Below are 22,458 nucleotides of genomic sequence, written 5' to 3'. Positions count from 1 at the left end.
AACATTATTTGAAATCATCTGTTGCAATTTATTCATTTATTTTAGTACAATTTGTAGATATTAAAGTGCTGACAGAAATTGGATGATTTAGATAAAAGTCAGCATGAAAGATGGAGTCAGTGATTCTGGAAAGCCCTTCGTCAGAGAATATCATCTCACAATTCACTACCTGTAAGTGTGCGCTGAAAAGAAATCTGATATTAATACACAGCCTAGGCTCTGTAAACTGTAATGTAACCAAAGGGTACGTACACAAAGTTGGCCCACCTCTGCTAGCAACATTCCCTTTTACAGAGCCTAGGCTGTGTAACACCAGATTTTGTTCAGGTTGTGAGGAGATATTCACTGACTTTGACAAAAAAGGGATTTTGGCAACAAGCGTTCTCCAGAATGGCTGACTCCAGCTTTACTTCATTATTAAAAACAAGTCAGTCAGCTGCGTGGCGGTCAGCTGCAAGGCTCTCCCTCTGAGGATGTGATACTCACTAGATAAGAACTGATGTGAGGCAGCAGGAGCCAGTTATCTGTGGCAATATTAAAGTGCACTGCGTCTTCCTCTGACCTGACCTTCAGCAGCAGGTGAGAGCGTGGAGGGAGGAAGAGAAGCACCTTGAACTCCTCTGGATCACACACATCTGACACCAGGAAAGGGAGGAAGTGTTTGTCCAGCAGGGCCATCAACACCTCTTCCTTCATCTGGCAGCAGAACAGGCTGCTAGCACAGTCTGAATGCTCACTCTCACCGCTCATCTCATCCCACAGACCCTGGAACAAGCTCAGTCTGCCTCCTGGTCCCCAGGCCGGGGGAGCGGGCGGAGGCAGGAAGGCCTGCTGGAAGGCCACGTGGATGTCTGGCAGGACGGACAGCCAGGTGAGGCCGTCCCCGGTGGTGAAGAGGGCGCTGGCGTGGAGGGTGGTGGGGTAGGGCCGCCGGGGCTTCAGTCTCAGCGTCACCTATCACATGTTGCACAACAAAGCAGTGGAGTTGGTTTAGTTGAACATTTATTTGAATCTTGTTGCTTCACAGGTTCAAGATGAGGGGAAAGAAACCATTCCTCTCAATCCTTGCATTATTGAAGAAGAAATGGCTCATCACTTATTAGCTTAGCTCAAATACTGGTTTGGGAAGTATTACCCCTGGAACACACATCCTACCTCTACTGCAAGTCTGTGTTTGACTTTTTTTTTGGTGAACGTGTTAACACACTACAGCAACCCCCAACGCACCACTTCAGGCAAACTGTTGAGTCATACTAGCAGCATTCACTTTAGTTTCACGATTTCCCGGTTTGTCTCTTTTAAAAGAAAAACATCCCAGAAGCCAAAAAGTGGAGAAAAAACCCAGGATGTGCGTTTCAGGCTTTAGCCTGTCTCCGAAGATAGGCTTAATAACATGACTAAACGGTCCTATGTGCTTGGGCCTTGGTTATTTACCATTTAAACCACAGGACCCTTTAGTGATGTTGTAAAGTTTATCTTGCGATAAGGACCTTTGCCCATGTCTCCTACAAAAATACATTGAGATACAATGTTGGTGTAAAACTGTCTTTGAAACTTGTTAAACATGAATGTATGGAGCTAATGAGGATCCCTAAATAAACAAAGCCAACCTTGGGCGGCGGGCGCTCTCTGAAGAGACAGGGCACGCTGACGTGGCTCAGCTCTTCATAGTGCTGGTCTGTGAGGGTGAAGTGCAGGCGGAGGCTGAAGAGCTGGTGGAAGCGGGCGTCCTCAGTGTCCGTATGAGAGAGCTGGTAGTTTAACGTCATCTCTGAGGCAAAGCCGGGCTGGTCAAACTGAGCTCTGTAGGCTTCCAGCACTTCTGGGCTGCTCTCACTCTCCTGCTCACTCTCTATATATCCATGTGTTGTCTCAGTATTGGCCTCCGTCAGCCTCAGAATGGCTCTGTCCGTCTGGTGAACGGTCAGAATGCTCGTCAGCCCCTCGCTCTCTGCCACTATGGAGGAAAGGGTTCGAGTCTTGACTTGCCGCCCGCCCTCGCTAACGCCCTGCGCTAACACGGCGGCTAGCTTGTCCCTGGACAGTGTGGTGAGCAGGGTGTAGTAGAGGCGGGCTCGGTCCCGGACGTCCGTGTCTCCGTAGCTGTTGGCCAGATGCTGCAGCACGTCGGCCAGGGGACAGAGCAGCGAGTCCAGGCTCCGGTGGACCAGCAGGCGGCGGCAGACTGCCAGCAGGCTGTTGCCAAGGCGCCAGTCTCCACTAGTGCACAGGGAGGAGGGGGGGCTGGGGCCCCGGGACATGGAGGAGGAGGAGGGGGAGATGATGAGGGATAGGAAGGCCACGGTGCCCTGCTGGGGGATCGCTCCTTCTTCTGCCACGCGAGCCAGCACCTTGAGTAAGGGATGCACATGACTAGTCAGTTAAATGGTTAACAGCTAGTTACTAGTTGGCACCAGAAATACTAGTCAATAAGTAATAAATGGCACAGCACGTTGTCTTGAACATTAAATGTTCGAGGATGCAAGTGTATCTATAGGTGTAGGTTAGTAAAATAGGAAAATACTAAGGGGATAAAGCACAAAGCAAATTGGTTTTCTTGACTGCTACATTAATGTATTTAATCACATTTGTAAGCAGTTTTTTATTTTTTTAAACTCAAGTTTATCAAGAAACTTTATAAAGACCCTCTTGAAATAACTGCCTCTGCCAAAACAAAAATCTCTTGGATCTCTTGCGTTGCGTGTAAATCCGCCCGCACGTTACAACGTATTTTTATTAACAGCTTGGTTAGTGTCTGGATTCAGAATGTAAAGGCTGAAGGGTTCCTAAAATGTTCACATTGTGCTTGGTTTTTCCTCAGCGTTTTCTTGCTTATAGACTAATGTACTAAGTCTAGATCAAAACCTCCATTTAAAATGTCTGGGAAATCTGTCCCTACATGCATCCCTACCTTGAGGTGGCGGCTGAGGTCCTGCAGGGTGAGCTGGTTGAGCGGTGCCTCTGTGATGACTCCCTGGAGGGCTGTGAGGAGCCGCACGGACCAGCCTGACTCGGGGCTCTGCTCCTGGGTCCGGTCTGACAGGTTGATGAGGTGAGGAGCCAGGTGGGTGTGGCCCAGGTACAGGCCACACAGCCGCTGCATCAGGCCGTCAGCGTAGCGCTCCACATGGCTCAGGTGGAAGAGGAAGAGGAAGGCAGATCTGAAGAAGGTCACCACGATGTCTCGGCTGCCTCCGTGTTCCACTATGTCTAGCAGTGAGGTGAGGTGTTGGTAGAGGTAGGCCAGCCCCCTGCTCTCCTGCCCCTCCCCCTCCTCCTCCTCCTCTCCCTCCTCCAGGCAGACCAGGGCCAGCAGGTTGAGGCGGGCCAGCGTGGTGGCGCTGTCGTTGAACACGGTGGGCACTAGGGCCGAGGCCAGCCGAGGAGTAAGCAGCACGGGCAGGCTGTCGTCTCCGCAGCCAATGGGCCGGTTCTCTGGGAAGTTCAGGATGCAGTCCATGTAGAAGAGCTTCTCTGGGGTGCAGAGGAGAGGGTGCTGGCAGAGCACCACCAGCCGCTTGAGCATGAACGCCTCGTCTTCCACACTGAACAGGCTGTCAGTGAACGCAGCCTTCATGAGCAGAGTGCTGTGGAGCAGGCACACCTAGAGGGAGGCCATTCAACATTCACTCAGTCACAGATTCCTATTGTGTCAAAACTGTACATGAGACGATGAGATGCCAATATTTAAGATGGAGTCAGCGATTCTGAAACATGCTTGTCAATATAACTTTTTATATGAATAATATTAGAGACAAGTGATACAATACATCAGAGAAACCTGAACATGCTTTATGACACAAACCTCGCTGGTTCCAAGCAGTCGCAGCAGCTGAGCTCGGAATACGGCAGGAGGGACACCGGGCACCATGGCAACCACCTCGATCAGTCTGTGCAGCAGTGCAGCCTGACACAGAGGGGTGAGGAGGTAAGACTCTTCCAGGAGGGAGGACAGGACCGTACGCAGCTCCTTACAGTCCGGCCCAGTGTGGAGGGTAGGCACGCTGCCCATGGGGCCCAGCAGCAGAGACCAAAGATGGGAAGAAGGGCCAGGGCCTTGCTCCGCCTCCCATGTCACGGATGTATTACCTCCCAGGAGAGCCTTTAGATGCTCTGCACCAGCTCCTGTCACCTGGGGGGTAAACGGTACACAAAGGACACGGTTCGGTAACACTTCCGCGACAGTGATGCTAATTTCAGTTATCGTGTCAATAGCGTTTTCCATTTAAATTAGCACGGTCTCACCATGCCTAAGTAACAACTTTTCTGGGGGGGAAATCATGTACCTGGGTGAGCTGATAGACGGCGTTCCTCAACACCAGAGCATGTAGGGCTGTGTAGGCCTGGTGCAGCCTGGAGCTTTCTCCCTGGCGCAGCCCGCCCAAGAGCTCCAGGCGCTGGGCGAAGAGGCCCGGGGAGCAGGCCTCCAGCTCCCGCAGGCAGTCACAGGCCGTGGCCCGCACACAGCCGTCCCCCTGGAGCTCCCTGGTGTCCTGGGCCGTCTGGAGGAGCACGTCCACAAAGTCCTGACAGCCACGGGATTGGTTGTTCAGACAGGAAGTGCAGACCAGCACCGAGGTGAGGGCCAGCAGCAGGTGACACCGCAGCTGGACAGACCTGGGCGGACACTGGGCCAAGACTGACATGAGCTCCAGGGCCGTCTCCTCGCCCACTGAGTCACAGGGACACAGCAGAGACGGGTGCTCACATAGTGGAGACAACAGGAGGACCTGGGAGGGGGGGGGCATGGAGCAATCAGGGCAACACACACTAGTTAGGATTACATGTGATGAAGAGCAGACAACCCCATGAACCAACAGAGATTCACACTTCTGAACATGCAGATAGAGAAGAAAAAAATCCCTTCTCAATATCTTTAAGTACAGTGGCTCTGATAGTTCATAGCACTGCAAATTAAGAAAACACATGCTAATAGACAACACATAAGCAAATCAAGAAAACATCATCGTGTGGCGTTTGCAGTGCATTTTCTTAATGTGTCGTGGTGTTTTCCTTGCAGCATGTTTTCAAAATGCTGCACGTGTGCTGTCAAATTCATGAAGATCTGAATATGTTCTTGTGCTGGCAGCTGTTCCCTGGTCATAGGAGGATTTTTGGTGAATATAGATTACAAACGAAGCAATGTCTGTACTGTGACTTTGAGATTTCCTTTTCTTGATTGATTGAAATGATTTAAAAGTCCACGTTTAGACAAGATATTGTTCGCACCACACCTCGCACAGGGCAGCGCCGATTCACTTTTTTGTACATTTCATCATTTATTTAAAAATATATATATACATATTACCTTGACAGCGTCAGTGGCTCTGTCATCTCGGAGCTCTCGGAGCAGCTCAGCGAGAAAAGCCTCGGCTGTTGTCCCGGAGAGGAAGCGACTCGGCCCGCGGGAGAACAAGCAGATCCTCTCGGTCCAGTTCACCGCCATACTCCCGCTCACACACCGCCACAGTCCAGAATCATAACACGTTCACACAGCCCTTTACACTCTGCCTGTAACATAAAGCACAAACTTCTCTCTTCGCAGACGCAGACACCCAGCCAGTACCATAACAAACAACACTGAGGTCCCTGGTATGTCACGTGATCTTGTATCACTCAGTTTTATATCAGCGCCCCCTGCTGCTCCGGAGTGTCAGGAATATCGTGTTTTTTATATAGCCTGTCTATGGTTTTCTCTCCATCAAGATTGGACTCAGCTGGACTCATCCAACTAGTTAATCTTTAAAGGCAACTATTAGTATCTTTAAAGATGAGCTAGTTGGACCTTTTCGGGTTGAAGATGGCCTCAAAATCAACTCCCAAACCTACTGCCAGTTTCTAGAAGATACTTTCTTCAAGCAGTGGTACAGGAACAAGTCTGCATCTTTCAAGAAGACCATGATTTTTATGCAGGACAATGCTCCATCACATGCATCGAAGTACTCAATTGCATGGCTAGCCAGTAAAGGCCTTAAGGATGAAAAAATAATGACATGGCCCCCTTCCTCACCTGACTTAAGCCCTATTGAGAACCTGTGGGCCCTGTTTAAACGGGATATTTACAGTGAAGGAAATCAGTACACCTCTCGGAACAGTGTCTGGGAGGCTGTGGTTGCTGCTGCACAAAAAGTTGATTGTCAACAGATCAAGAAACTGACAGACTCCATGAATGGAAGGCTTGTGACAGTTATTGAAAAGAAGGGTGGCTATATTGGTCACTGATTTTTTTTTTGTTGACATGTCGGAAATTTTTATTTGTAAATTTTGAGTTGTTTTATTATTCTTACTTTAACAGATGAAAATAAACAAGTGAGATGGGAAAATGTTAGTTTTTTTATTTAGTTGCAGAATAATTCTGCACACTAATAGTTGCCTAATAATAGCAAAACATTTATGTATTCTCGTAAGAAAGACAAAACCTTACTTTTACTTTCGTAAACATTCAGGTTTAGGTTTGTTTATATCGTATTAGTGTATAGCTCATTTGCATATTCAAATTAATTTTCAAAGAAACTTGTAAGATAAAAATGGTATATCACAAACCATGCAAAGCACGATGCAGATGTGCTCATTGTCCAAATTGCCATTACCTCTGCCAGAACAAAAGACACAGTCTCAGTAGGTGATGACACAGACTTGTTAGTACTCTTGTTGCATCATGCTGATCTGAATGCACACAAACTGTTTATGGCACAAGAACCAAAGAAAGCAACAAAAACAAGACGGATATGGTGCATAAAGTAGACAAAGGAGTTACTTGGTCCCAAGGTGTGGGACAATCTCCTCTTTCTCCATGCCATTTCAGGCTGTGATTCTACATCTCGTCTATTTGGCATATGAAAGGGAATGGCACTAGCCATTCCCTTTTTTTATTAGTCAATTACACAAGGCTACATTGAAATTTGTCTTTTCTCATCTCCCCTCTCTTACCACACCCCCAGAGGGGGTCAGAGGGTAATGCATACTCATGGTATGCATTGATGTAGCCCCTTCACATTGCATTAGTACTGCTCTGGCTGCAAACATTTAAGCCTACGTCTTCATTAGAGAACAAAGTTAAAACTCATAAAATGCTACACGTTTATGCAACAGAGGCCCAAATTATAAAGTCACAGCAAGGTTTTCAGATATTGGGCTTTAATTTTCAGAAAAAACATTGGATTCACCCTTACCTACGGACCTTCACTGTTTCTTATGTTGTATGTGGCATCATAGTAATCCCTGACCATGAAAACATAGGGGTAGACATCACTAGTTATGTGTTATTATGTTTGGTTCAGGAGTTATGATGAAAAATGCATAATTAGGCTATGGCGGAAAGTAAAATGGTCGCGACGGCAACCATGATTCGATTTTGCAATGTCTAAATATCTGAAACTGCTCAGGGCCCCAAACTGTATAAGTGTACCAAGTTTCATGCTTTTCTGAAAAGTTTAACAATTTGGCACATACTGTATCCCCTCTACCATGAAACAGTACTTTAGGAAGCCGAAAATTGGCATAAAAAGGTATGGTTAAGAAAACCCTTAGAAAATAACTTTCCACCACATGGATTCATTAAGACTTTATTTATTGTATATTCATAAGTAAAAAACAACATTTGCTATATAATGCATGTACTATTCCTGGGTCAGGGCTTCGGTTTGCTTCTCAATCCTCCGGTGCAGGTCGTCCATGGCGGCCACCAGGTTGTCGTACATAGCCTGGGACATGGGCAGGTCAGAAGACATTAGTCTCAATCTAACAACACATGATGGGAAAACAGCAGAAGAGAGAGTTGGGCGAGGAGCTGGTCCTATACCTGAGCCTTCTCTGTCTCCTGGCTGCAGGTGTCTCTCAGGCTCTGGGTCTTGGCCTTCAGCTGCTGCCTCTCCCCAGAGATCTCTTGGATTCTCTTTGCCATTTCCTCTCGCTTGTGTTGTATTTGGTTACACTGCCTAGAAAAACCTTTTTAGTTCCATTTCTTTCTGATTTCAAACGTTTAAAATGTCAATTTATTATATTGTAAAAATGATATTCAAGAATCCTAAATATGTCTGAGTGTGTGTGTGTGTGTGTGTGTGTGTGTGTGTGTGTGTGTGTATAAATACCCATAGACGTCTTGAACGTGCTGCTCCTTCATCTCTCTCTTCTTCTGCCGGCGGATGTTCTGTTTGGACTCTTTGTCCAGCTTCATGCCCAGTGCTCGCTTCAGCTGGCCCTCCTCCACACACAGGTTCTTCAGCTCCTTCTGCTTCTTCTCATACTGAGTCATCAGCTCCTGGTGCTAAACACACACACACACACAAACTGAAAATCAGGGTTCCTACTCAATTTTGATTTCCAAATTCCATACTTCTCAGTCGCCTTTCAGTCCATATTTGACATTTTAATAAAAATAGTAAGATGCTTATTATGTAGATAAATGGTTTAAAAATCAAACTGTTCACACGTATGTTACATTCTGACTATGAATGTCATTGGGCCGTAACAGTTGAGACTACTGCTGGATGCAGATGAGAATACTTTGACAAGACAATAGTGCTTCTACAAATAGCCTCCTCCTCTCTGTGGGATATGTCAATGATAGGGCAGATGGTGGTGTTGGTGAGCTGTCCCTACCTGCTCCTGTTTGAGCCAGGAGTTGTTCATGCTGCTCTCCAGGTCCTGCAGCAGGCTGAACATCTGCTGGAGCTCAGCCTCCGTGTGAGTCTCACTCTGCTTCATGTTGTTCAGCTCCACCACACGCTCGTCTGTCTCTTCCTGAAATCATTCAAGTCTCAAAACACTCAAGGTTCAAGGTTTTTTATTAATGTCCAAAGAGGGCAGATTAGTTCAGAGTGAAGGAGGTGGTGGCTAAAAACACACGACAGTACAAGACAATGGACACAAAACACAACAGTATGTACACAAACCTGGGGAGTCATAAAGTGCTTAAAAATAAAGTGCAAAGGCATCAAGTGCTATGTGCAGCATCATCATCAATGAAAGCAGCATTTAAAGGACAGTGTGCAGTCAACCACATCGTCATCAACAACCACAACAGCAGCATCAACGGGCCACGCTGGGGATCGAGTCTTGCTGTTCGGCAAAACATTAACTGATCACTTTCATTTCAACACACCAGCCCCCCCCCCCCTCCCCCCCTCCCCTGTCCTCATCCCTACTCACGATGGAGCTCTTGATGGTCTTGACGTTCTCCCTCATCTTCTCCATCTGGCTCTTCAGCTCCTCTGGAGACTCCACTATCTGAGACTTGAGTTTACCGATGTGTTCCCTCAGGCTGCTGACGTCCACCTTCATCTGGGCCTGACAGACACAAAGCCAGGGTTTCAGCCTCTTACAGTCTGCCATTAAGGTCGCGTTCACACACACCAGCTTTGTTTAGTGCGCTTGATTCAAACCCTGGAGCGTTTGAGCACTTGTAGGTTACAACAGAACATGGTTTTCACAGACACCTTGAGCCACCTACCAGTTTCTGAGTCTTCTCTGCGATTTGGGATTTCCACTCTACGATGCTTTCCTGTAATGCATTCTGGAAGGAAAGACATTTCATTCACTTGAGAGCAAACACACACACACAAAACTAACAGCGTTTAGCATTCTGACCATGTATCCATGGTTCCTACAGGTTAATGCAAGTTAAATTTAAGACTTTTTAAGGATCCACGGGAACCCTGGTATCAGCACCTACCACTTCCTGGTACTCATGCACGGTGGTGCTCTGCACCTCAGCCAGGACTGCAGCTAGCTCATCGGCCTCAGCCTGCTGCTCTGGTGGAATGGTCCTGAAGCACAAAGATCAACACAAATTATTAGTCTGTTAGTCCACTTCTAAATGTTTCCCTATTCACGTATGAATTCCCAGACTTACGTCAACATCTCAATCTTCCTCTCCGCTTCTAAATTGGCTTTGGTGTAAATCTGGAGCCGGTCCATGTCTGACCTCTGACAGAAGAGAGCGAGACGGTTAAAAAGTCCACACACACACACACACACACACACGGTTATATACAGTATAGGGGAGAGTGGGGTGAGTTGTGCCAGTGGGGAAGTTGTGCCACCCCTTGTTTCTAGAAAACAATAGAATAAATTGGAAATGTGACCACATATTTAACCCATTGATGACGGCTGCTGCGCGATGCCACATTGCCTCTCCTGCCTGATGCTGCATCGTGCAGCATTGTTACTTTATCTAATTTTCATGGCGTGCGCAGCATAGAATGCACTGTCATTGGTTCAAATACACATGAGGTGGGTTTTGTTGATTTTTTAAGACCACGTGACCACCCAAAAGTTGTGTGGTTTGCCGAAAATCACATCAATCAAAAAAATAAAAAATAAAAAATAAAACAAAATAATAAAAAAAATAATCCGGCTGTGTCAGCGATAGTGTATTACAGAACAGTTAGTGGCGTTTGGTGCGCAGAATCAAGGTCCACTATAGGCTACTGACGAAAATCACACTAAATATTTTATATTATTTATTCTTTTTTTTCTCCCCCATCTAATTTTGACGATTTTTAGAAAAATTTGTTGGTGTGTAAGCGCTAAGGGAGCATGTTTAAATAAAACCTGTGAACCTTAACTTTTAAATGTATTTTATTTCATGTTTCTATGTGCTACACAGGCTTAGATATTAAGGTTTTGGTAGACTTGACAATTCGTACAATTTTTTCAGAAAACCCTCAGGCATTAAGGACATGCATCCTAGATTGCCATAGTCATCAATGGGTTAAGAAGAGCCATCCATTTGACTCATCCTGTAAAGAAGGGAGAAACATGGAATAAGATAAGCACATTTAAGTTCAAAAAACAGTTTTTTGCCTTTCAAAAGTAAAATTTCCATGATCAAGGTTTTTTGATTATTGTGTCTGAACAATTATAGACACATTTGAAAACATTTGACACATGTTTTAGTGCTTTAGTATGCTACACTTTGTGTCTATATAGTTAGCACAATGTCAGCCCTAAACTGCTGCATCATGCTTATTATCCAAAATTCTTGGGTTGGGGTGATTTGTGACAGAGGGCCTGGGGTGAGTTGTAAGTAAGTAAGTAAAATCTATTCATAAAAGCACATTTTTAACAGTTTGCACCGTCCAAAGTGCTGAACATTAGGTAAAAAAATGAAGGTAAAATAACAATAACAAAAATAAAAGACATGAAGCCCAGACATCCACATATAAACAAAGATAGTAGTGCAGAGGTAAGATAGTTAACGGGGAGGAAAAACCAGGGTGTACGGGTTTTGAGCCTCGATTTAAAAAGGCAGAAATGGCGGGGGAATCGCATATGCCAGGTGGCAGTTGGTTCTACAAGGGCGGAGCAGCTAGTGCAAAGTACATTTCTGAGAGTTGTGCCACTGGCATGGCTGTATACGCTGGTCACCAAAAGAAAGTGATTGTCTCTATTCCACTTAACGACACCACTGATGAGAGTTCAGATGGCCAGAAAGATGATGACGGTGACTTTGTCATTGTGAGCTTTGCAGGTAAAACTATTAGATCTGCTAGGCCTTGTTTAAGCAAATTGTCCTTCAATCTTTGTAAAATATTTACTTTAAATAAGTGGTTGTCTAATAATGGATTTGTCTTGCATTACAGTTTATGAGATATATATCAATGGCACAATTTACCCCATGGTATTCTCTCTTGTGGCACAACTTACACCACACCGGGGGCAAGTTGTGCACAAGACAACTTTTTTTCCGAAAGTTATATTTCTTAAACAGTTTATTTCAGATCCAAAGTAATTGTTGCCGGGGATGCACAACACCATGAAATACAGTATATGTACATATTTGAGTTGGAGACTTTACTGTCAAGGCCTCACTTTAAAGTAACTTTTAGTAAAAAGTGGTACATCTCACCCAACTCTCCCCTATAATAATAATTGTAAATAAATAATTTAAATATTCCAATAATTATAGTAGCCATCTATTATTTATAGTAGCCCTCTATTTCAGTCCCTTCATTATTGAGGGAAAGGGAAGATGTTAGACAGTGTTCATTCTATTCTGTGACCACTGACTTTCTCCAGTGGATCATGTGTGCAGACTGTGTGGACCAGAACATACTAGTTTAGCCTGTTTCTCCAAGATGGGGCCCATCCTCTGCTTCCTGAAATGAAGAAAGTTCATGATGGCACTCAGAATAGTCAGCGTCCTTGTTTTTTCTGTGAAAACAAATACGAGACCACATTAGTGTTATCTGACATCTCGGAGGTCCACATTAGGGGTGTGCACGTGTAACCGGTTAGTAAATCATAACCAGTAGGGGTGGGAAAAATTATCGATTCTCAGATGCATCGCGATTCTCTCTCGAACGATTCCGAATCGATTCAGAAAAGTTAATAATCGATTTAAAAAAATAAATAAATATATATATATATATATATATATATATATATATATACATATATACATATATATATACACTGTCAGTTTAACGCGTTATTAACGGCATTAACGCAAACCCATTTTAACGGCGTCAATTTTTTTAATCGCGTGATTAACGCTCGTCATGGTCTAGCAAACGTTGTGGTTTTTTCTCATGCTGTTGAATCAACTAGTAATGTTAGAACAACTGAAACACCACAAACTATACATATGGCTCGCATTTAAGTTACTGTCAATTCAAACGGAACATGTCCTACAGCGTAATTTCACATTAAAATCATTGAACTGGCAAAACGGCAAAACGTCAAGTCAATTCTGACTTTTATTTTGAAGCAGAAACTGGAACCTAGCACTTCCTAGCCCAGCTGCGCGACCTTCACTAGTCTTCCGTGTGTGACTGAGACTACGTGGAAAAGAACAGAAAAGAAAGCTTGTCATTTGCAAAAGTCCTACTTATAACCCTGCGCGCACACCAAAAACCTCCATGAATGTTGGTGGCAGCTGCCAGTCATTCATTTTCACTTTAATTTTCTCTACGAAGCCTTGTCTGCAGCAGCACCATGGCAACCACCTGCACGCAGGCATAATGTGTCCACTCCATACACTCTGAAATAAGCCGTGGATGAAAGACTCCCAAAACATTTAGGCCTACAACAACCAGTTTAATTTAGCCTTAATACTAATTTGTTTTATATACCCTATGTTGTTTTATGGTTTTGTTTTTGTTTTGGGGGGGGTCTATATTGTTATTTGCACTGAATTGCAAATTATGATATTTTAGAAGAAATACACTGAATTACACCATTGTAATTCAGTGTATTTCTTCTAAAATATCATAATTAGAATGGGTGTGATAAGAGCTTTAAAATGAGAAAAAAAAATCAAGGGACATTCAGGCTAGAATAAATGAAAATGCGATTAATCGCGAGTTAACTGACATTAATGCGATTAAATATTTTAATCGTTTGACAGCACTAATATATATATATATTAGCGTTAGTATATAGTATATATATATTAAGTATATATAAATAATATGTTCTGGAAACAAGCATTCATTTATTTTACATCACAAATAACACAAACTATTTGGGAGGATAAAAGCTAGTCTGGAGAATCTGTATGTCCCTCTTATATAGGGTGAGAGAGAGTGAGTGAGTGAGTCAGACAAATGACATCACGGTTAACTGTGTACACGAAAACATTTCCGTCGTGTAACTTTTGTGTCATCTTTGCAAACGTTCACACACCCGTAGTCCACATGCAGTTTATCGTTTAAGGAGAACTGATAACTTACTTGGAAATAGAAGGTCATTCAGTGAAAAATCATACACCAAGCACATGGGAAGAAACTTCCGCCTGAAAAAAAAAGGGGGAAATAAAAAGTTTAGGTTAACAAGAATGTCAAAGTATTCCAAAATGCCCTTTCTGTTTTTAGGAAACCAATAATGGCTTCACAACTCACAGCAATGGAAGTATACACACACTCACTGGCCACTTTATTATTAGGTACACCTTGCTAGTACCGGGTACCCGTTGAACTACAACAAGTTGTCCTGTCCAGGTTACATGCCTAAATGCTTTTAGTTGCTGCCATGTGATTGGCTGATTAGTTATCCATACACCATGTGTGTTAGCACTCAAAGATCGATTGTGTATGCGAGGTGCGTCGAAACATTCACACTGAAGTATAAGCATACTCAAATTGAAGTCAAAATGAGTATGAGTAGGACGTTAGTATGGCTTTCCGAACACAGCCCAACCTTTTGAGATAGAGAGCAGAAAAGGCTGGAAAACGCGATGAAGAAATGGGCAATGGTAGAAAACTAATGGGTTTTTGAACAATAAACCATGAAAACCTTTTCTAGTAGACCTTTAAAACCAAGATTTAGCATAATATGTCCCCTTTAAATCCCATTGTAACTCGATATAACAGTCTCTTTGGTTTATTTACACATATCTAAATCCACAACCTTTATGCAATTATCTTTCATTCTGTCCCATTCAATCCACATACTTCCCTACTATTTAGTATACCAGAAAAAGATTTAGGATGTCCCAATACATGCACGTCAATTGTAGTATGCAGAAAATACATAAATGCCCCACTAACTCCAATAGCATTTTGGAGTATTCGTCTTTATTCTTGACATAATAATAATTTTAAAAAAAACTTCCTTATCTGATTTTTTTCCCCTTCCTGTGACCCTAAAACTCTTCTGTACTTTAGTATGTAGTGCAGTAAAAAGAAAAAGTATGTGATTTGGAACACAGGGTGTGTGCGGTGTGCTGTATTGAGAAGAGAGAGAGGAAGAAAACTCACATGAGATAGAAGACGCTCAGCTTAACCGTTGACGCCTCATAAAACTCTGGGTTCTGAATGTTCTCCAAGGTTGGAACCTGTGGGGAAAAACAAAGCTTTTCTATCAAAGAGAATAAGTACAAGGTGTAGTGGTGTCACCATACCAAAAGGTTTAGTTTTCATGCTGAATGATACCAAAAGGAACTTCCATGCTTTTTTCTAATACTTTTTCAATGCCGGTAAACCGCACAAGACTAAAGTGTTGAGATTTAACATGACATCATCATCAGATACTGTATCAGTTCTATGACACCAAGCACAAAGGAAATCATTTAGACGGCTGCTGCTCGGTGTGCGACTGTAGCTGTGTCCCAATTAAGGGGCCACATCCTTCTAAGGACGCAGTCGACGCGGTCTATGAAGGCCATAGCCCGTGAAGGCCGTGTCGAAGGCCGAACGAGCGTTGTTAAATGAGACGGTCTCCGCAGGTCTCCGTTTACGAGCATTTCCGGTTTGCGTGACGACTCGCCGCTCCTGTGCTGCCTAGCAACCCTGATTGCTGCCAACGGAGACAGCCTTGTCAACGGAGGAAAAAAGAAAAAGAAGTTGCCTACCAGACAAAAAGAAAATAAGTACAAGAAGAAAGAAGGACAAGAAAAACAAAACAAAAGTCACGAAAAAAAGAAAGGAAGATAAAAGTTAAGAAGATGGAGCAACACCTTGCCGTTTTGTTGTTTTATTTTATGCCATCTCTGAAAAAACCGCAATGAATCTTGGGATATGTTGGGCCGCGAAGGATACATCTGTTGGACCCTTCAAAACCGTGAAACGAAGGCTGCATTTCTCGGTCGCATATGAAGGAGCCTTCCAAATGGGACAAGCCTTGACGCACCGGTATGACGGAATCGGTCTTCAAATGCAGCCTTCGCAGGCTGCGGCCCCTTGATTGGGACACAGCTTGTGTATTATGAATATGTGACTGAAACCCAGTTCCACTACACTTACCATGGAGTGACACTCGGGTCTGAAGCGATACAGCAGATACAACACTCTCATGTACAACGTCTGGACGGCCTCGGGCTGTGGGAGAGAAGAAGTGTGCCGTGCGTTAATGACCTGCTGCCATCATCTGAACACAGATATAGCTTCTTATTATTTTTTACTTTTATTTATACAGGTAAATCCCATTGAGACCGGAGACTATCCCTGCATTCCAAATCACATACTCTTTCTTTTTACTACACTACATACTAAAGTACAGAAGAGCTTTAGGGCCACAGGAGAGAAACCATTATGTTATATTTCATTATGTCGAGAAATGTTAAGAATAAAGACGAATACTCAAATGCTATCGGAGTTAATGGGGCATTTATGTATTTTCAGCATACTACAAATGACCTGCATGTATAGGGACATCCTAAATCTAGTAGTATGGGTATAGGAACGCAGGGTCTTTTTCAAGGGGGACCTGTTCCCATTTACACGTTACCATTGACACACGCATTCAGAAATCTCTAACTCCACATCCTTGTCTCGCTAGCCAAACGTTTACAACTGCCTTACATCTAAACCCCAATGCTGAGTAAATTGGAACATCGTAAAAACATAGATTTTTTTTTCTCACATGAAGAGTCTTTGGTTGTAGCGATCATTCCTCATGTAAGACTGGCTGACTGATGTTTTTTTTCATAATTAGGAGATCCTAGTGTCGTAATTGATAGATAAGGTGAGAATGTTTTATTTATTTGCTGAATGCTAAGCGCCACCGTAGGAATACAGTATTTAAATATAAGCAATAATGCACATTATGGATAGGATGTTGTGATACACTCGACAGCTTGAGCGTTAACTCGTTTGAAACGGGTCCTTTAATTTTAAATAAATAGGCCTAGTTAAACCATGCAGTTATGGATTTTGCATTTAACTCCAGTATAACATATAGTAGTGAATGCTGGGCTTTGATCGGAGAGTGAGCCACAGAGTGGCTGCGTTGTTCATTAGATGCGCTGCAGCTGAAGGGAGTGGGTTTGGGAAGAGGGAGGTTAGAACAAAGGCAGACAGATTGAAGTCAAGGTTGTTGGGGAGCGGACTGAATGTTACAGGGCTCGTGTCCAACAAAGACAAGTTATGTATACTGGAACCTTTCCCCATTCTATTTATATCTTCACCGCCTAGCGGCATGCGAACGGCACCACCCCCCAGGCCCGAGTGCCGAGTGGGGCTTAGAACTTGTCTTAGTTGGGCACAAGCCCTGTAACTTTCCCAAACCCACTCCCTTCAGATGCAGCGCATCATCCTAATCGTCTAATTAACAACGCAGCCACTCTGTGGCTCACTCTCTGATCACAGCCATAGATCACAGCCCAACATTCACTACAATATTCCTCTGTAAAAGGTGCGACGCCCTAATGATCAGCCTGTAAACTTAGCAACGTTAAATCGTCGCATATTTGAATAGACTCTGGCACAACCGATGTTGTAGAATTTAAGTCCTAACTCAAGTCTAATATGTACTTTAACTCATTGTTATTATGTGGCCTAGTACTGTTGATATTTCCTGGGCAGACATAGCGGCAGTGATGGGACGTTACCTTCGAAACAGGAGTCAGGTCGCCCTTGGTGAAGTGTTTCGCCTCTGGACCAGTTAGAACTTCCGTTCGGTAAAAGTTGACAATGGCGTCCACATTACAGACGGGGAAGGTGTTTTCAGACATTGTCATAGAGTCCAGTCCGGTCCAGTCAAAAGAAAACGAGAAGTACAACAACACGAACAACACCCACACATCAATCTCAACGACGATACAAAATTAGCGCCTAAAAAACGATTTCCGTCGCCGCCTCTGATTGGTCCTTTTTCTTCTTCTTCGAATTTGTACGGCAGCTTTCATCCTTAGTGTAGCACTACTGCCACCTCCAGGGATTATTCAACTGCTACAATCCCCAGTTTCTATTTTTCCAGTTGCCAACATATTCTAGACTAGGGTAGGACAGCTATTTGGACGCTCCGAAAATACCGCTGCTCTTATTGATCAACTAGTCTCATAGTGGAATATAAACTATATAAAAACGTTGGTCCATAGCGCAAATGAAGTTGTAAGATTGTTAAAATAATAAAAGACGAGCAGATCGAGTCACATTCGTCTAGTGGACATGTATTGAACCCAGAAATGTTGTTTCCTATAAACTTTTATGATTAAAATGTCATCTATATAAAATGCCCACGGCACTCTAGTGCCTAATATCCTGGCTTGTGTGACCTGGAACAAAGCAGATTTTCTATGTAACGTTCAAGGGGGATGAATACTTTTGCAAGCCACTGTATAACATAACTGAGCTGCAAAGGCTGGATATTGACGAGCAAGCATAATCTTTTTTTAATCGTGTTTTTTTTGTATATAGCTACACCCGGACTAAATTATATTTTTGGGTGTAATAATGAAAAACTGCCATAATTATAGCTCTAATTAGAAATGCAAATGTGAGGAAAACTTTTTCTGCTAAGCTAAACTATGAAATCCTTTTGTCTCTATCTTACAGATGCTGCCCTTGTGATGCATCTTGAAATGTGAAGCCTTTTTTCAAACTGAAGATGTCATAACAGAATTCCTTCTTCTGTGAAGATTTGTAAATATAGAACAATAAACAACATTTTGTATACAAAGAAAATACCTTTATTACCTTTACTTTGGAAACAAATAAATAACACAGAACGTATAAAAGACTGAATTTTCAATTGTAAAAATAGTAACATATTGGACTTTGTAAACAGAACTGAAGCAACAGTACATCAAAATTAAAATGGTCATAAATAAATCAGTGTGAAAGGTGAGAATTGAATATAAAGTGCAGGTTTGTTTTCGACCTAGTTATTTAATGTAGCCGCCGAGGTATGAACCCTGTGTAATGGGCCTGAGGGCACAGCTGGGGATCACCACTCTATTTCCTTCCCCAAGACGACCATATTGCCACAAAATGAACTGCCTGTAAGCTGTGTGCCTGTAGGGACTGACGTTGCTCCACACCTGGTTCCTGGTCGTCATCAATTGCAAAGATATCGTTCCAAGCATCACGGGCCAGTCGCAGAACACCCTCATCTAACACATAGAAGTTCATGTATGCCAGCCTGCTGATGCAGTTCTCTGGCCTCTGTCTGCAGCATTTTCTCTCAAGGTCAGTGGGCATTTCCCTGCAGTTGGTGCACATGCACCATGGCAGTGGATGATTTGGGGTCTCAGGGTTTGGGTCAGGCTCAAAGAAGGCAAGAACATCAAACATCAGACCTGGAAGCCGCATCGTCACCTTCTCCAGGAGCTGATCTCTCTGGTCTGAAGTGAGAGCTGATAATTGGGCCTGCAAATAACAAACCAACCAGTTATTACTCACGTCATGAATTGTCTTGATGCAATAATCACATTTTTATGTTATAAATACATTCAGGGGAAGTTTACAAACCCTCATTTCAGACGTTCTGGCCTCCTGGAGTTCTTTTATTTGTTCCTGGTCTTCCATATCGATGTTTGGTCTGCCTCGGCCTCTCCCTCTTTCTCTACCACCTTGCCTTGCCTAATAATTGTGCACTGTGTGCACACTTATTATGCAAGTTGTATTTTTTAGGATTAATTTGATTATTGAACAACTACAGTGCTCTCGGTCAATCCAAAATGTTAAAGAACCTAAACCTGAATGTTTACGAAAGTAAAAGTGTGGTTTTGTCTTTCTCACGAGAATATATATATGTTTTGCTATTATTAGGCAACTATTAGTGTGCAGAATTATTATGCAACTAAATAAAAAAACGAACATTTTCCCATCTCACGACTTAAGGATGAAACAATAATGACATGACCCCCTTCCTCACCTGACTTAAACCCTATTGAGAACCTGTGGGCCCTGCTTAAACGGGATATTTACAGTGAAGGAAATCAGTACACCTCTCGGAACAGTGTCTGGGAGGCTGTGGTTGCTGCTGCACAAAAAGTTGATTGTCAACAGATCAAGAAACTGACAGACTCCATGAATGGAAGGCTTGTGACAGTTATTGAAAAGAATGGTGGCTATATTGGTCACTGTTTTGTTTTTTTTACATGTCGGAAATTTTTATTTGTAAATTTTGAGTTGTTTTATTATTCTCACTTTAACAGATGAAAATAAATAAGTGAGATGGGAAAATGTTAGTTTTTTTATTTAGTTGCATAATAATTCTGCATAATAATAGTTGCCTAATAATAGCAAAACATATATATATTCTCGTAAGAAAGACAAAACCTCACTTTTACTTTCGTAAACATTCAGGTTTAGGTTCATTAACATTTTGGATTGACCGAGAGCACTGTAGTTGTTCAATAATAAAATTAATCCTAAAAAATACAACTTGCCTAAAGTATTGTGCACACAGTGTATAATACTCTTTCATATGTTACATTGTTTTATATTTTACCTTGAGAAAAGACAGAAACACATATGGGCTTCTAGGTCTGAAATGCTTGTGTTATTTGTAGCAACTCCAAGTAGTTTTTTAACTCTCCTTCTAGGCTATGTGCATTGTCATGTTGCTTAGCAATTTCGAGGAACTGTGCAATTACAATAACATAAAAACATTCTATTGTGACAGCTGTAAATTTGCAACCAGCTGTAACAAATGACTGTGACGTAGGCTATGGGTCTTGGTGGACAATACTGCAATGTAGCCTACAGCTGGCTAATAACGTAGCCTACCAATTTATTTTGGTTTTACTATCGAGCTACATCAGGTTGGCTTTTATTTATGAAGCCATTACCGAGGCTACCTAGTGAATGTTGAGGAATTCATTAGGCTACAATTACAAAACAGCTGACTTGGTTCGTTGTAAACAGTGGTGTAGTCTATTTTTTATAGTGGGTATATGCTGCTGTGATGATTCCCTCCTAGCATCTTCTTGAATATACAGCAGCATTTACACATTTTTAAACATATGGTTTACACTGTGGTTAGTTTACAATTTTGTTGTTTCTGCATTAGGTGCAGCAAAGGCAAAAACATTTTGCACCGTACTAGCCTGCCTTTAGAAACATAGAAATTATTATTTTTATTCCCAAATGAAGTTGGGGTCTCCCCCACAAATAAATTAGATTAAAACATTGTTTCCCGCACTGTGGTGACTTTACAATAGAATAACACAAACATCAGTCAGTCTGTTGACTGATTTTTCATCTTTACTAGATCCCTGTGCTGCTATCAAACATTCTTTGGCCGCTGTAGGCTATGTGTTTTCTTTCATGTTACGCAGTGCATGAGTTGACGTGGTGAATCAATCAAGCCACCTAAGCCTATGATAACACTGCCAGTGTTTTCGGGTTGGTCATGGCCCTTTCTTTTACCCAACAGTCCGCAATGAAACGGGCCATGGGGGAATGCCGGAGGCGTATACTACGAAGCGAGATTAAGGGCTGAGCGAGGTCTGTTGAGTCTAAAGCCAGAGTTTTCAGTATCACGAAAGGTGGCTCTCTTTCTACCTGGCTAGATCACCGTGGTAACAGAGGCTGCACAGCTAACCGACTCAGACTAGTTTTTGTTCCAGAGTTTGAGCTAACATTCGGCTCTTAGAGCGCTGCCCTTTAAGGAAACTACACCTTTGGAAATCCCGCGGACCTGACAATATTGTCTGAGCGCTACATTCTCACTGAGGAAACTGTTACATCTAAACTTATTGATCAGTAAATTAATGGACGAAATGAAGCCGTGACATTTGGCGCTGCGGCTTTTTACCACATACATATAGTTATTGATGCAGAAAATGTAAAATAGCCTACGCCTATACTGTAGCCTATGCAGCGCCACTCTATGCTCTCACCTCAAACGATTTGACCTGGCGATCTACACACACTGGCTCTTAATAAAGCGTTCTATAAAATCACAGGTTGCAACATTATTTCACTGTGGGCTTCTTTCTTTTCATCAGTGTATGACGTTTACAATATGAAAAGGGGCGAATATGCTGTCACTGGAACATCTGGGGAAGATGAGGGCGATTAAATAATGAATACAGTTGGGATGTGACAGGTGACAGCTGTCACAGTTCGAACATCGCTGCAGACTCGCAGGTTAAGCTTCTCACAGTAGATTCATATTTGTCCGAAAAATACAGACTACATGATTTTTAATGTAGGCCTATTGGTATTTGTAAGATTCAAATAAAAGGCTAATAGTCTAAATCAAAATTGTATTCATTATGATGTGGCCCAAAACTAAAGTGATTTTCCACATAGGCTATTCATTTTGAGACAGTGTCAGACTTAAATTGCATTCTTAAGTGTGGGAATATAGGCGTAGTGCTATAAATATAGCAAAGTAGCCTATAAATATATTAGGCTAAATGGTATAGTGTTTAAATCCGAGTTCAGCGTTTCATTGTTTTATAATGTCACGTTACGCACTGCGAGAACGATCAGCAAGATAAATAAGTCATTTCCATGCTGGCAGCATTCCACTCTCCTTATTTGCAGTAAGAGTTTTTTTCGGTTCTATTTCTGCTGTAATAATTCAGACTGACAAACTCTTCCTCTTGAATGAAGTCAGCGACACACTTTTTTTTTACTCAGCTGCTCGTTTGTGTAAAGTTATCGGCACAAGATCAGTCCATTTTGTGCGGAAGCAGAGTCAAATGACGGGTCAAACGCCCCCTTTCATGGGGACGCGCACAGAGCCTGAAGCTGAAACCATCGTTCTACATAAGAGGTTGATAACCGTCTTCGTGATACCCGTTAGCTCTGAGCGAGGGTTTGTGTTATGTTGAACCAG

General features: G+C 42.8%; 2 protein-coding genes across 2 annotated transcripts; both read right to left on the bottom strand.

Moving 5' to 3' along the window:
- Positions 1-3: 3 nt before the first annotated feature.
- Positions 4-5,558, bottom strand: ap5b1 (adaptor related protein complex 5 subunit beta 1). The gene is made up of 6 exons (XM_080026518.1): positions 5,309-5,558; positions 4,287-4,730; positions 3,806-4,132; positions 2,912-3,604; positions 1,611-2,351; positions 4-954 (listed from the first exon to the last, which is right to left on the bottom strand). The coding sequence occupies exons 1-6, from the start codon at positions 5,444-5,446 to the stop codon at positions 448-450; spliced, it is 2,850 nt and encodes a 949-aa protein (XP_079882644.1). The 5' UTR covers positions 5,447-5,558; the 3' UTR covers positions 4-447.
- Positions 5,559-7,576: 2,018 nt separating this feature from the next.
- Positions 7,577-17,458, bottom strand: nuf2 (UF2 component of NDC80 kinetochore complex). The gene is made up of 13 exons (XM_080026477.1): positions 17,273-17,458; positions 15,687-15,761; positions 14,703-14,779; positions 13,677-13,738; positions 12,059-12,156; positions 9,854-9,927; positions 9,674-9,767; positions 9,452-9,514; positions 9,151-9,288; positions 8,602-8,742; positions 8,091-8,266; positions 7,802-7,937; positions 7,577-7,703 (listed from the first exon to the last, which is right to left on the bottom strand). Exons 1-13 carry the CDS (start codon positions 17,399-17,401, stop codon positions 7,620-7,622), a joined length of 1,347 nt encoding a protein of 448 aa, XP_079882603.1. The 5' UTR covers positions 17,402-17,458; the 3' UTR covers positions 7,577-7,619.
- Positions 17,459-22,458: the final 5,000 nt, after the last annotated feature.

The sequence above is a fragment of the Ammodytes marinus genome (genome assembly GCF_949987685.1).
Source record: "Ammodytes marinus genome assembly, chromosome: 4".
Taxonomy (NCBI): Eukaryota; Metazoa; Chordata; class Actinopteri; order Uranoscopiformes; family Ammodytidae; genus Ammodytes; species Ammodytes marinus.
Note: the sequence above shows the minus strand (reverse complement) of the source record. Positions and strands in the feature narration are given on the sequence as shown.

Excerpts from the sequence above, each read along its gene's own strand:
- nuf2 (XM_080026477.1), bottom strand. The coding sequence starts at position 17,401 with ATGACAATGTCTGAAAACACCTTCCCCGTCTGTAATGTGGACGCCATT. Across the intron at positions 14,780-15,686 it reads GACCCGAGTGTCACTCCATG|GTTCCAACCTTGGAGAACAT; the intron begins GTAAGTGTAGTG and ends TTTTCCCCACAG. Across the intron at positions 13,739-14,702 it reads CTGAGCGTCTTCTATCTCAT|GCGGAAGTTTCTTCCCATGT; the intron begins GTGAGTTTTCTT and ends TTTTTTTTTCAG.
- ap5b1 (XM_080026518.1), bottom strand. The coding sequence starts at position 5,446 with ATGGCGGTGAACTGGACCGAGAGGATCTGCTTGTTCTCCCGCGGGCCG. Across the intron at positions 4,731-5,308 it reads GAGCCACTGACGCTGTCAAG|GTCCTCCTGTTGTCTCCACT; the intron begins GTAATATGTATA and ends CCCCCCTCCCAG. Across the intron at positions 955-1,610 it reads GAGAGCGCCCGCCGCCCAAG|GTGACGCTGAGACTGAAGCC; the intron begins GTTGGCTTTGTT and ends AACATGTGATAG.